Source organism: Marmota flaviventris, chromosome 3 (assembly GCF_047511675.1).
Source record: "Marmota flaviventris isolate mMarFla1 chromosome 3, mMarFla1.hap1, whole genome shotgun sequence".
Taxonomy (NCBI): Eukaryota; Metazoa; Chordata; class Mammalia; order Rodentia; family Sciuridae; genus Marmota; species Marmota flaviventris.
Genome location: NC_092500.1, coordinates 20,877,372 through 20,891,624, shown reverse-complemented (window position 1 = coordinate 20,891,624; position 14,253 = coordinate 20,877,372). Strand labels below are relative to the sequence as shown.

Sequence of the window (14,253 nt, the reverse complement as noted above, 5' to 3'; positions counted from 1 at the left end):
GTTTTTGATAGGAGATGAAATAGATACATATATCAGTCACTCATGTTTCATCTTCAACAAGCAACTAAAATAGTGATAACTAGAACTAAAACATCTGTAACTACTGACTCACACTCTACTACTCCACACTACCTTATAAGATCTTCACATTAGATATATTAAAATCTTGTTAGAGCGGTGATACAAGCATTAACAGAGAAATAAATATCCAGCGATGTACTATAAAGTAACTAATGCACAGAAATTACTATAAGCATTATAAGATTTCTCGTCAGATTATAAAGAAAGCATCACTGAAAATGAAAGCTTGAAATAACATTGGAATGATGGAGATGAGTAATTCTAATGAAGAAGAACATGGAGATGTAAAATTGCAAGGCAAGTCCCATTACAAGCACAGCACCAGGTTAGGGGAGTATACAGAAAAGAACAGGGGAAAACAGAGATAAGAAAGAGTTTAAAAACAAAACAGAACAAGGAATATCAAGAGTCATGTAAGATCATGAAAGCCTCTCACACTTTCATTCAAAACATATTTGTAGAAAAGGTATTAAACCAACTATGAAGGAGTTATATACACTATTTTATTACAATGTACTGAAAGTGTCCCTCAATCATCTACTATTACATATATACATATATTCAAAATAAATAATGAGCGAAAAGAAACAATCAGCATATAAATAATTTAACTCCAAAATCTGAGGTGATCATTTGTATTTTTCTTTTTGAGTGTGTTTGTCTGTGTGTGCAGTACTGGCAAATAAACCCAGGGCATTCTAGCACTAAGCTACATCCCTAGCCCCTTTTTATTTTTTATATTGAGACAAGGTTGTACTATGTTGCTGAGACTGGCTTCAAACTTGCAATCCTCCTGCTTCGGCCTCCCAACTTGCTGGGATTATAGGCATGTGCCACTACACACAGCTTAAATTATTTTAAATTATTTTTTCATATATACCTCTTATATGAAAAGAGCCATCATCATTTCTCTCCACCACAAGATGATCAATATGCACAGTTACAGGAGTTGGTTCAAGAGAGACTGTGCAGCTCCGAGGACTGTCATCCTACAGAAAAGAGACATAATACTGGCATGTTCTAGTTAAAGTAAATAATGAAATTAAAATAATAATTTAATATAAACATTACTTTAGTCTACTAAATTTTAATGAGTTAGAAATGCATCTATACATGCTTTGATAAAAATAAGAAAACTACCAGCTCTACTATGCCATTCTCTAATTTCTAAGAATCTCAATATCATTCACCATAAAGACCAAAAGATTCATTTTCTTAAATAGAATATGTATTATATATATAAGGCAAAATCTTAGACATGAGTCAAAGTCCAGGTAGGCAATGTGAACATGTGTAACTTGAAAATATAAAATTATCTTTCAACATACTTTTAAATTTATTTTTGTGTTAGAAACTTCTATCTTCATTGGCATGACAGTTGCAACAGTTTCGTCTTCCAAAAAATGTTGAATATTCATAAGAGAAGATGTAAAAAACTCAGTACTAAAGTTTTCTATATGGCATTGCAGAAATCCATTTTTTTCTGCAAGCTGAGAATGTATTACAGCACCAGGCCCACTTTCAAACCTCAGAGAAATCTCAGGAGAGGATTTGGAATGAATTGTAGCTTTCTGAACAGAACCTAAGGAAAATGAACATAAAAAAATCATCACTTTGTGGTGCTATTCAAAAATACCACTATTATTTGTCATTAAGAGGTTATAATCCCTTTGTATATTAAAGCAATCCTAGATGAAATAGTTTAACATTGTACCCCTAATTTAAGTAATACACCATGCATACCATAATTCCAATTTTTCTAGGCAACCTTTCTACTACAAAAATGTTGACTTTTCTGGGACTGGGATTGTGGCTCAGCAGTAGAGCGCTCACCTAGCATGTGCAAGGCCCTGGGTTCCATTCTCAGCACCACATAAAAATAAATTAAATAAAAGTATTGTGTACAACTAAAAAATAAATTTAAAAAATGTTGACTTTTCTGAATTTCTGGTTTTTTGGAAATAAGAAAAAACATATCATAGTATAACTGATATGACATATACCTCAGATACTTAGAGTGTATTTGTATATCTACCTATGCATTTGTAACAACATAATGACAACTGTGATGAAGAAATAGTCATGACATTTAAAGTGACTCAAACCATCTCTCAAGAAGTAGCAAAAGTCTGAGGTTTTACACCTTTTTGTTAAACTGGGTCCTTCAATAATAGAAAAGTAAATAGAGAAAACCTCATAAAACTAAAACTGAAATTAAAGAATACACACACATACAGAGAAATATAAATATATAATTTCACATACTTTACATAGATATAAATACTCAAGTTCAAAAGTATTTTAAATTTTAATAAAGCTCTTACAGAATATCTAATTAAAAAAAAAAAAAAACTATTATTAGTGGAATCCCTGAAGTAATTTACTTGCAAACTGACAATCATAGTAACTATTTTTCTTATTTTATTCTATGCTACTCAGTTCCAAAATAAATAGAAGGCAATATAAATATGGTATATCAGATAAAGGAGACAAGTAAGAAAGTGATAGAAAAGGTGAAGACAGGTGATAAGGTTAACAACTCAAAATATATTATTTATATTTGTGTGCTAAATATGTGTGAAAAATGAACTTATTAGAAACAAAGAGAAAAATATGACCAATTTCATAATTAAAAAAACTCATGAGCTAAAAACAAACCAGCTGTTCTGGAAAGGCAAAGTCATTTCTGTTTTTGAGGTATGAAATTTAATTATCCCAAGGGTCATCTTAAGAAGACTCAACTAATTAAATCTACGATGGAAAGACCTTATTTTCCCTCAGCATGAATATGAACAGTCTTATAGAGGACAAATTATACATTTTTGTAAGGGAGTAGTGGCATGAATTTAAAGATATGTATATTTATGTACCAAGGATAGGTCTTCATATACAACTCAAGGTAGAAAGTTGTATTTAAAGCTTTAAGGAACAAAATTTTTCTTAATTAATGTAGTAACATTTATTAACATTCAAAATAAATACATAATATCATATATAATTCTGAAATTTGTTAAGTATCTAAAACTCAGATATTTTAATTTTTTAAAAAGAAGTAAAAGAAACAACCACAAACTGATAATAGTGCTCTCTCCTATATCAAAAAAAAGAATAAGCGTTAACTTGCTGATTTAGTAATAAGAGAAATTCACAACAAACTACTTGGTTAATGTGATTTTACTTTGTCTTTTTTTTATCTACACAGATATTTACATCTATATCTTCATACAAACATATATATACCAACTCCAGAATTTGTTTGAAATCCAGAATTAATTTCAAACAAAAAAATATTCTGGTGGGGCTGGAGGTACAATTCAGAGGTAGAACACGTGCCTAGCATGTGTGAGCTCTGGGTTCAATCCTTAGCAGCACAAAAAAAGAAAAAAAATGTTTTGGAGTAGAGATAAAACAAAATATTTACCATATCACTCCTCTCTACTACCCTTATGCCATGGGACTACTGTGTCATGTTTTCCTATGAAAAAAATATAAGATACACATAGTATACATAAAAAAATGTTACAATATTGTGTTCAGGTGTATACACAACAATGTATACAAACTGTTGATCAAACATGATCATTGCTAGTATTGCTTATTATTGTATAAAATGTTCAAACTAAATTCTCTGTTGGTTTTTTTTTAGCCCTTTATTCCTGTCCCATTTCCTCCTTTTCCTTTCTTATCTTCAAAAAACCAACTGGGAAAGTTGAGACAAAATAAAGTATTAGCACTGACTATATAATCAACATATATAAGGCATTCCAAAACAGGACATGGTATTAAACGAAATGAAAATAAGAGTACAATTTGAAAAGTGCTGGGTGGAGTATACAGTAAGATCTAGATTTTCAATTATTATTTCAAATCACTTCTTTTTTATATTTTGCCAACTATGAAATATTTTCAAATAAAAACTTAGCTTCCTCAATTCTACATGTTTTTATCTTTATTTTTTTTTAATTGTAGTTGGACACAACACCTTTATTTCACTTATTTATTTTTATTTGGTGCTGAGGATTGAACCCAGGGTCTTGCACACGCAAGGCGAGCGCTCTACCACTGAGCCACAACCCAAGCTCCAATTTTACATGTTATTAGGATTTACACTTCTAATATAAAATTCCTGAATATTGAAGAACAGACACATTGTAAACTATAAGACCTAGCAACAACAACAAATCCAAAAGAAAAGGAAAAACAAAGGGTTTTATGGCAATGACTTATGGATAATTGGCACATGTTGCAGCATTCTCTGGATGTGAGGTGGATAGCACACTTGTCTGATATTATACAAAACTGTATTTTTTCAATGTATTATATCAGATATAGAATTGTGCACATATGGCAAATATAACAGTAAATTTTTTCATAAGTGCAATTTTTCTTGTTTTCAACTATATGAAATGAAGAACTGTTGATGAGCCATATATAAGATATAAAAAAAGTTTAAATCATTAGATATTTGGTATGAAAAATAACTTAAAAAAAAAAAATCTTACCAACTGGACGATTACAAAGGTAATGCCGAAGACTGACATTGCCTAACTGATCTGTTGTCACCTGATTCACTTGAAGACAAATTTCTGTATCTTCTCCTCGGATGTCAATTTCTCCATTAATTCCAGTAATTTTAAACACCACAACTGACATCTATTAATAGTTGCATAAATAATATTAGCATATAAACTAATTCAAAATAAAATTTAAGAAATAAAGAAAATAAGCATTAACCTCTAAAGATACAATTATGACTTATCAAACCAAAAATATATTTATGACCTACCACAATTGTTACATTATACTAGTTTAGCATCCCTAATTAAAAAGATCAGAAATCCAAAACATTTTGGATGACATAAGTGGAAAATTCCACACGATGAAACTTTTGTTTCATGCACAATATTATTAAAAATACTGTAAAAAATTAACTTCAGCCTATGTGCATAAGACATATATGAAACAAACGAATTTCTTGTTTATACTCAGGTCTCATCACCAAGATATCTCATTATATATATATATATGCAAATATTCCAAAATCCTCTTAAATAAGAGATACTTAACAGGTACTGAGAAACTTCAGCTTCTTTTCAGTCAAAAGAAAACACTTCAATGGAAAAGATTAATTATGCTACATTTCTATGTAAAATAATTTTCACTAAAAAAAAGCAGGGTAGAATATATGTTTTAAGTCTTTCATAAAATATTTCACTGGGTCAGAAGGGTTTAAAACAAACAAGTAACATTTCATTTTTAGAAAGCCCCTTATTTTAAAGACTACTTTCCTTGTCATCAAACTTTCTGAAGTATATTTTAAAAGAGGAAATATATAGGTCAAAAAATAAAAGACAGAAATACTTTGCCTTCCTCAATATGAAAGAAACAAATTTAGAAAAGTAAAACACAGAAAAAAAGTTAATTAAGCAAGAAGGAAACATTTTTAAAGGTAGAAGGAACAAAGTAAATCTACCATCAAAGAATTCTTTTATATATTAATGCCTTAAAATGTGCACATTTCAAATATGAAATAAAGTTGGGAGCATTTCTTTTCATAGAATCCCTCTGAAATTATTACCAGGTCATCATGATTTTCTTGAGCACCATCTGAATTTGTACTAATGGCATCTGGAGAAATTTCACCATAATTCTGCAGAGTTGCACTGGTATTCAGACTCTCTGCTGGGCTCTGGTAATTTGTAGTTGATTTCCTTTTAATTTCTAAAAAGTTAAAAATAATAATAAATAATAAGTTAAAATCAATTTTACATATGAACCAACAATGTTGCTTTTATCTAACCAACTCCTTCTCAAGCATAGCCTTGTTTGAAAAATAAGCAAAGAAAATTAGATTATAATTACCTAGCAAATAATAATAATTTCCATAATAAAATGTTAAAGATATTAAAGTCTTAAATTTAGTATGAAAAAAAGAGTCTTTCACTACTGAACACAAGGGTGTGTTTTTCCCACTTTAGGTACAGTGCTGGTTCCTGGTCAGCTTCATCTGTGTCCCCCTATCTATCCACAGTAAATAGTTCCAGAACTATCATAATTATTGATGTGATGATTTTCCACCCTTATCTACTGCCTAAATTTCCCAGTGAGCTTTTTTGGGTTTTGCTATCTGCATTTTAAAAACCTTTTTTTAATACTGATCAAAGAATCTGGAGTCCTCTATCAATGAGCTATATCCCTAGTTCTTTTTATTTTGAGACAGGATCTTGCTAAATTGCCCAGATTGGCCTTGATCTTGTGATCCTGCTTCTGCCCGAGTTGTTCGGATTACAGGCATAAGTCACCATACCAGCTTTATCTATAGTAAAATTCTAAAAAAATTATATGTACATCACAGAGTAATAGTTGAAAAGACCATAAAATAAATTATTACAAAAAATAGATTAGAAAACCCAAAGACAAATAAAACAAAAGCCTCAATTTATTATTATATTCACCACTACTATGTAACTGGCTTTTAACCTAGGTTATCTATTAGATGAATGAACCACATAAAATGAATGTAAATACAATTGAGATATGAGGAGCCAACATAAGCATTTCAAAGGGCCTTCCTCACAGTCAGAGGTTTAAGAAGCTTCTTTATATATATGTATATATCTTTATTTTATTTTACTTTATTTTTTAATGTGGTACTGAGAATCAAACCCAGTGCCTCACACATGCTAGGTAAGTGCTCCACCACTGAGCCACAACCCCAGCCTGTTAAGAAGCATCTTTGATTATGTAGTTTTGCTGAAGTATATAGGAAAAAAAAAGAGCTTTCCAGGCATAGGTACAAGATCCCAAGGTGGGGGTCTTATAAGAAACTTAGTCAAAGGCTGCAGTATTCTACAATATAGCTGAAGTGTAGTAAGTACATGTAAAAACACAAGAACCAGGGGTCAAATCACACGGAACATTTAAGATTGAGGATTTTAAGCTTAATAGCCTTAGAGAAATGTAAAACAATCAAGATTAAACTGGAAAATAACACAATGAAATGTGCATTCTGCCCATGGAATGAAGAATGTGCTACAAATGGTCATGAGCAGATGTAAGAAGACAAATTAGGAGTTAGACTGTGGAAGGCTGGAGTCCAGCTATGTGTTTAGAAGTATTTATATACATATTCATAAACATGTATACACATAAATATATAGGCATGTTTGTTAACCTATGTGTATATGTGTATGACACCCACATATGTATATAAAAACACAAAGGTAAAGGTCTGGAACTATATATAATCAAAAGTTAATAGTAGTTACATCTGGAGTGAAGGAATGATATCAAGGATGTATTCAGGGTGATGTTAAAGTGGAATCTTCAATTTTTACTGCAGATATTTCCATATTATCTGATTTTTTTCCTTATATAAAAGATTATTCATACATTTCCTATAAAATTAAAAAAAAAAAAAACCCACAGGAGTCTCCTCTTAGTGAATATCAATTCTTCTTAACATAAATAGAATAATTAAGAGTTCAAGAGAACTAAGAATGTATATTATTTAATGTTACACACAAAAATCAATATTTTTCAAGATCCCAAAAATATTATACTGCTGGAATCTGAGATAGGAACTAAAAAAGTAGGAAAAATGTATGAATAGTGACATTAATGATAGCATCTTCTTTTTTTGAGCGAGAGAGAGAGGGAGACAGAGAGAGAGAAATTTTTTTTTTATATTTATTTTTCAGTTTTTGGTGGACACAACATCTTTATTTATTTTTATGTGGTGCTGAGGATCGAACCCAGCGCCCCCTGCGCATGCCAGGCGAGCACGTTACCACTTGAGCCACATCCCCAGCCCATGATAGCATCTTCTTAACTGTGAAAAATTATAAACAATCTAAATATCCAACATTAGGGAAATGCCTAAAAGTTAATGGTACGTTTCTATTACAATTTTATATATGTTAAAAATATTTTCAAAGTAGTTTACATAATATTAGGAAATACAAGTAATAAAAATAGGTTATATAATCATATGTAATAAGTTGACAAATACATATATATACACACATATATTTATATAGGTACATGCATTAATTCACAGAATAGACTATTTCCAGAATATGAGTCTTTTGGGTAATTTTACAAATACAGTTGTATTTTCCAAGTTTTCAACACTGAATGGTAGTCATTTTTTTTAATTATTTAATTATTAGAAAAAAACCACTATGCACTATGTTTTTGAGAATAAGTGGGGATATTTGCCATAGGAACATTTGTTTCTTAAGAATATTTGTATTAAATTACTGAAATCCTGTTAAGGAAGGATTTTACACTATCAAGGGAAGAGGGCAACTACAGATGTCTGTAAATCTATGACAGTTTTGTATGACCCACATGAGTATCTCATCAACCTTTGTGCAGAACAGGAGGTTGCTATGAATTACCTATAGTAGGGTTAGATTAGGGATTTTTGTTTACACATGGTAATCATTCCCCAAGTCTGGGTAGTGATTAAAAGTTTGGGCTCATGAGTCAGATTAGATGATGAATCTGCCTCTATTACTTCCTGGCTATCTAATTTTGAACTAGATACCTAATTACTGTAAACTTCAATACATTAATCCCTTATATGGTTGTTTTGAGGATTAAATAGAACACTGTATTTTAAAGCAGTTTACAGAGTAATTAGAATGTTTAATAAGTGTTTGATATTGCTACTAAATGACATCTATCATAAAAGGCAGGCTAACTATGATCTCTCATGAAGTGATAGTGAACAGGGATCTAGCTGACAGCTTTTTTATTCTGAGTTTTATGTAAAGGATACATGTGGTTAAGAAGACTTATTCTAGGGCTGGGGTTGTGGCTCAGTGGTAGAGCGCTTGCCTAGCATGTGTGAGGCACTGGGTTCAATTCTCAGCATCACATATATATAAATAATAAAATCGATAACTAATAAAAATGTTTTTTAAAAAAGACTTATACTGGTCAGATAGAAGAGCTCAAGCTTAAAAAGAGTCTGTGTTCAAATACTAACTCTACCCCTTATTATGTGACCTTGGATAAGCTGTTTAGCCTCCTAAGAATTTGTTTTCTTCACCTTTAAAATGGACATAATAATAGTCCCTGTCTCAAATTTATTTGAAGATTAAATACAGTATGTACAATGCTTAAAATGGTAAATGGTATAGTAAGCACCTACTCAATATTAGCTTAGAACAAGCAAAAAGTGACAATCCCAGCTCTACCTATGTGACTATAGGCAAATGACTTTACATCTGGGATCCTCAGTTTCCATAACTGTAAAATGAGGGTGAGAATAAATGGTTATACCTCACACAGGCTTGAGAAAATTTAGTATAAAGGCTCCAGTATCAGAATACTTGGATTTAAACAACTTACTTGGCTGTGTTACCTTGGGTTTGTCTCTTAACCTGTCTGAAGATAACAGCACATTATTGATTGTTCTGAGGGATAAATGTATTACCTTATAATAGAAAGCATACAGAATAGTGTCAAAACAAAATGTGTTAAATAAATGTTAGCTACTATTATTATAAGGATGCAGTTCAAATTAAATGAAATAAACTATTTAAATGCCTGCTATGATCTGAATATGTCTTTTCTAAAATTCATGTATTGTCAAGGGCCTAGAGGTCCTGAGGGCCCCTCCCTCGGGGGATGGGATTAAGGGCTTTTTAAAAGAGGTTCACTTAGGGTCTTGTGCCTTTTGCCTTCTATCACATGAGATCGTGACAGTCCTCCCTCCTAAGGATATAACCCTCACTAGATAACCAAATCCTCTAGGGCCTTGGTCTTAAACTTTCCAGGCTGCAGAACTACAAAAAAATAAATCTCTGTTCTTTTACAAATTACCCAGCCTGTGGTAGTTTGTGATAGCAGCACAAAATGAACTGAGATAGTATCTAGCAATACTTATTATGCTATTACCTACTGTATTATTAATTATCTAAGCTGTTTTCAGCTGCACCAAGGGGCTTATTTCCCTTCAAATAGAAAATAATTTCAATTGGCCTCTGTTTTCCCATGTTTCTGAGTCTGTGGCAACAATTCTCTGACTATGGTCCACAATTTTACTTTTATTCACAAAGACACCAATGCCTTACTGACGGGACTACATTTCTTACTTCCTAAGTCACTTATAGTGGCCTTTACTGGGTACTGCATACCTCTGAATAAAATGGGGAATCATATATTTCTGTCAAGCATATCAGGCCCACTTAACCAAATTTCAAGATATAGGAGTCTGTGAAATAAAGGTTGGTAGCCTTCATATTGGCTACTTTATGATCTAAATGATTGCATGCAAATGATTGCTAGGTGTCAGCTATAGAGAGAAAGAAATATCTGGTTAAAAGAAAAATGGAAAGGCTGGGGTTGTAGCTCAATGGTATAGTGCTTGTTTTAGCATGTTTGAGGTACTGGGTTCAATCCTTAGCACCACATAACAATAAATTAATAAAACAAAGGTATTGCGTCCATTTAGAACTAAAAAAAAAAAGAAGAAGAAGAAATGGAATAACCAATAGAAATAACCAACAGAAATACATAACCAATAGAAAAACATAACATAGATATAACCAATAGAAATACATACTCTACATATGTCTGTATAAATAAAATGACTCTTTTGGGGAGGACATAATTAATAGTTATTGCATGTAAATGAAAATATTTGACTATAATTTTGATTCTAAGGTTTGTTTATACATAAGAACTGTTAAACTGTGTTGTTTTACCTTTTTCCAAAAATAAATGACTATCACTTCCATCACTTTCTAACAACTGTTCTTCCAAAATCATGCTATCAAGTGAAATGGTGTCCAGTGAGATTTGTGAGGAACTTCTTTTCATGTTCTTATAAGAAACACAGAGTGGAGCCAGGTTGGATGGCAAACGTTCCTTAGGCTTTCCACTGTTAATAAAATTAATAGAAAATTAGTACACATGATAGTTACATTACTTTATAAATATATGAAAACCACTGGTAAGTCACAAATAAAACCAATGCACTTCATGTACATAATAGAGAAAAATAAAAGTATCACACTTAGAGTGAAGAACTCTACCTTAAAAATACTTCTAACAAAATTAAAATACATGCATAGTATCCACAAGTTTTTAAATTATATTTAAATGTGTAATAAGCTCAAAGGGTTCTCATCTTTAGAAAAATCTATTTTCTGATAACTCTAACAATATTACATTTTGTCAAGAGATTTTCTGCCCCAAAACAAAATATACACACATAAACATACACTCAGCAAAACAAAAATCTCCCAAAATTCCAACATTGTTACCTTAAAGATGACTGTGATTTAAGTGTCTTAACTGTGGGTGCCTCTTCTTTTTCCAGGTTCTCAGAGAATGAAACTGCTTCTGAAAGCAAGTCTTCAGCTTTAAAGACTGACTCTATGGTATCATTTCCTTTAGTAGTTAAGCTATTTGAAAGAACAGTTTGATTACCATCGTTATCAAATGACAGCATATTTGAGTCTTCTCTGGAGTTTAAGATACTACTTGAACTTACACAAGACAAATCTTTTCTTTCAATTATTTCTGATTCAATTTCTCCTGAACTCTTATGAACAAGTCCACTGCTTTCATCTTCACTTATTTTGCCTAAATGTTTATCTGATAAATAGTCCACAAAAGAAGTACCTTTTTGCAGATTTGTATCACTAGCTGATTTAAAAAGCAAAGGATCCTTTAAAGGAACATGGCTAAGGTCGACACTCATAGATCTGTTATCTGACATATGATTAACAGTTACCCTTCTATTTTGATTTATACCACTACTAATTTGTTTTCTTTTTGAAGACAAAAATTCTCCATTTTCTGCAGGCAAATAATCCGGAACAACTGGGCTCACACTTTCAGAAACAGGAGACTTCATAGTATTTGCATGATCCACTGGATGTAGTAAAAGAGCCAATTCTGCACTTCTAAGTAAAATTCCAATGCAAATGGATGTCTGACTAGCAGGACTGCCAGTCACAGCTTCTACGTCTTTCCTTAAATTATCCGAAAGCAGAATAAGTGAATCATGTAGGAAAAGCAGGAGTAGATACTGGTAGTGATTGATCTGTATGCTGACATGTTTGTGAATGTGAACCAGGACATGAATATCTGCATCCAATGATGAAGAAGAACATCTTAAAAATGTATCTGATGAAGGAGGTTTCTGACTACCATTTGTCAAGGGCTCAGACTCTGTACTATAATACTCCTTCAAGAGCTTTTTCCGCTTCAGTCGGCCAGCCAGATCACTAGATTCACTTTGTGATGTATTTAGAGATACTTGATTAGAAGCATGCAGCTCTTTTTGTGACTCTGCATATTTTGTTGGTTGACAAATCCAGATGGATAAAGGGAAAGAGTCTACAAAACTTATTGGTCGTCCTTTTCCACTTTTCATTCCTTCATAATCTACCCAAAATTGAGAAAAGTAAACAGCCCAAACATCCATGGCAGCGGAATTTTTAAGAGTGTGTTTATTCAATTTGGGGATAATATTTCCTTTATAGACTTCATGCATTTTAGTATCCTGTTCGTGAGCATGTCTCTGAAAAATTGGATGTAGAAGACTAAAACTGTCACAAGATTTGGGGAAGCTAGTATATGTTTTACTAAAAAAATCACAATCTTTGAAGTCTTGAAACAAAGCTTCTAGATCAGAATGTCGACAGTTTGGACAGTGCCTTGTATTTGTGGCGATCATTTCAGAACTCTGAATAGAAACTGCATGTGGTTGATCTTGATGACATTCAGATTTCATTTCAGAAGGAATGACAAACTAGAAGGGAAAAAAAGTAATCTAGTTCAATTTACAAATCCATATATCTTGAAAATAAAATAATTAAGAACACAACTTAGGCTACAAATTCTTTTTCTGGACATTTTCCCACCCAAAAAAAGATCTTTCCTATTTAGATGTTAACACTAATTCGCTACCTTTCAGGTATCTTTATAAATTGAGTTAAAAGGTATTTATGTGACTGGCCACTGAGAAGAGACCAACATTCTTTAAAAAGAAAACATGAGGGGGTTGGGGTTGTGGCTCAGAGGTAGAGCACTTGACTAGCGCGTTGTGAGGCACTGGGTTTGATCCTCAGTACCACATACAAATAAATAAATAGAGAGAGAGATAGATACATAAATAAATAGAACAAAGATGTTGTGTCCAACTATAACTAAAACATAAATTAAAAAAATAAAAGAAAACATGAGTTAATAATGTATATAGAACATATATTTCACATAAAATAAATCACAAAAATGAAAAAAATACAATTGAATTAAATCATTATTACAAAATGTTTATATGTCCTGAGTATACAGAAAAAGTACCAAATGTGGAAAGGGTATTTTTCTACTAAGGTACTTCAAATACAGATGTTTTGGAAGAGGGCTGAAGAATGAATGAAATGACTATATAGATATCATTAGAATCAATTTTTTGAAAGAAAACTATTAAGAAAATAAACTTAAGAGGACAAGTTAAACTATTTATTAAAATAATTCTCAAGGGTTAACTAAATCCAGTCTTCAAAATATATCTATCAGAGAGGTAAAAGTGACTTGTTTCAGTACTACTTATAAAATGTAAAGACATTATATAATTCCATCTAAAAAAATAAAAATAAAAACCGGGCACAGTGGCACATGCCTGTAATCCTAGCGGCTGAGGAGGCTGAGGCAGGAGGATCACATGAGTTCAAAGCCAGCCTCAGCAAAAGTTGCTAAGCAACTCAGTGAGACCCTGTCTCTAAATAAAATACAAAATAGGGTTGGGGATGTGACTCAGTGGCTGAGTTCCCGAGTTCAATCCCCAGTACCCCCCCCCAAAAAAAATTTAATAATAATTTAAGGTCATAAAACATACACTTATTGGTTAAATTATATAAGATCTTTGAGACAATCTTTCCTACAGTGCAATTGTTAAGTATTATATAATTTTACAGAGCAGAGATTAGTTTATTAGCAACAGACCTAGAAACTGATAATTTCATCATGTATAAGTCCATTTATTAAACTATACTAGCTGGGATTTTTTTTTCTCTCTTTCCTTTAAAACATAAATATTTATACAATTCAGATTTCCAGCTACTTGGCTATTAAAAAATGTTATTTTTTGGCTATCTTTGGGTATTAAAAACAAAATAAATGTGAAAAATAAAAACTCATAATTTA

General features: G+C 31.6%; 1 protein-coding gene across 3 annotated transcripts in view; it reads right to left on the bottom strand.

Annotated features, from left to right (window-relative positions):
- Positions 1-14,253, bottom strand: part of Bltp3b (bridge-like lipid transfer protein family member 3B) — a 93,066-nt gene that overhangs the window by 14,983 nt on the left and 63,830 nt on the right. For all 3 annotated transcript variants that reach the window (XM_071609607.1, XM_027947462.2, XM_071609608.1), the window contains 6 exons: positions 11,361-12,856; positions 10,800-10,975; positions 5,660-5,802; positions 4,584-4,734; positions 1,410-1,663; positions 962-1,070 (listed from right to left, as the gene is read on the bottom strand). In XM_071609607.1, coding sequence (XP_071465708.1) covers positions 962-1,070; positions 1,410-1,663; positions 4,584-4,734; positions 5,660-5,802; positions 10,800-10,975; positions 11,361-12,856 — 2,329 coding nt within the window. The remainder of the gene's footprint in view (positions 1-961; positions 1,071-1,409; positions 1,664-4,583; positions 4,735-5,659; positions 5,803-10,799; positions 10,976-11,360; positions 12,857-14,253) is intronic.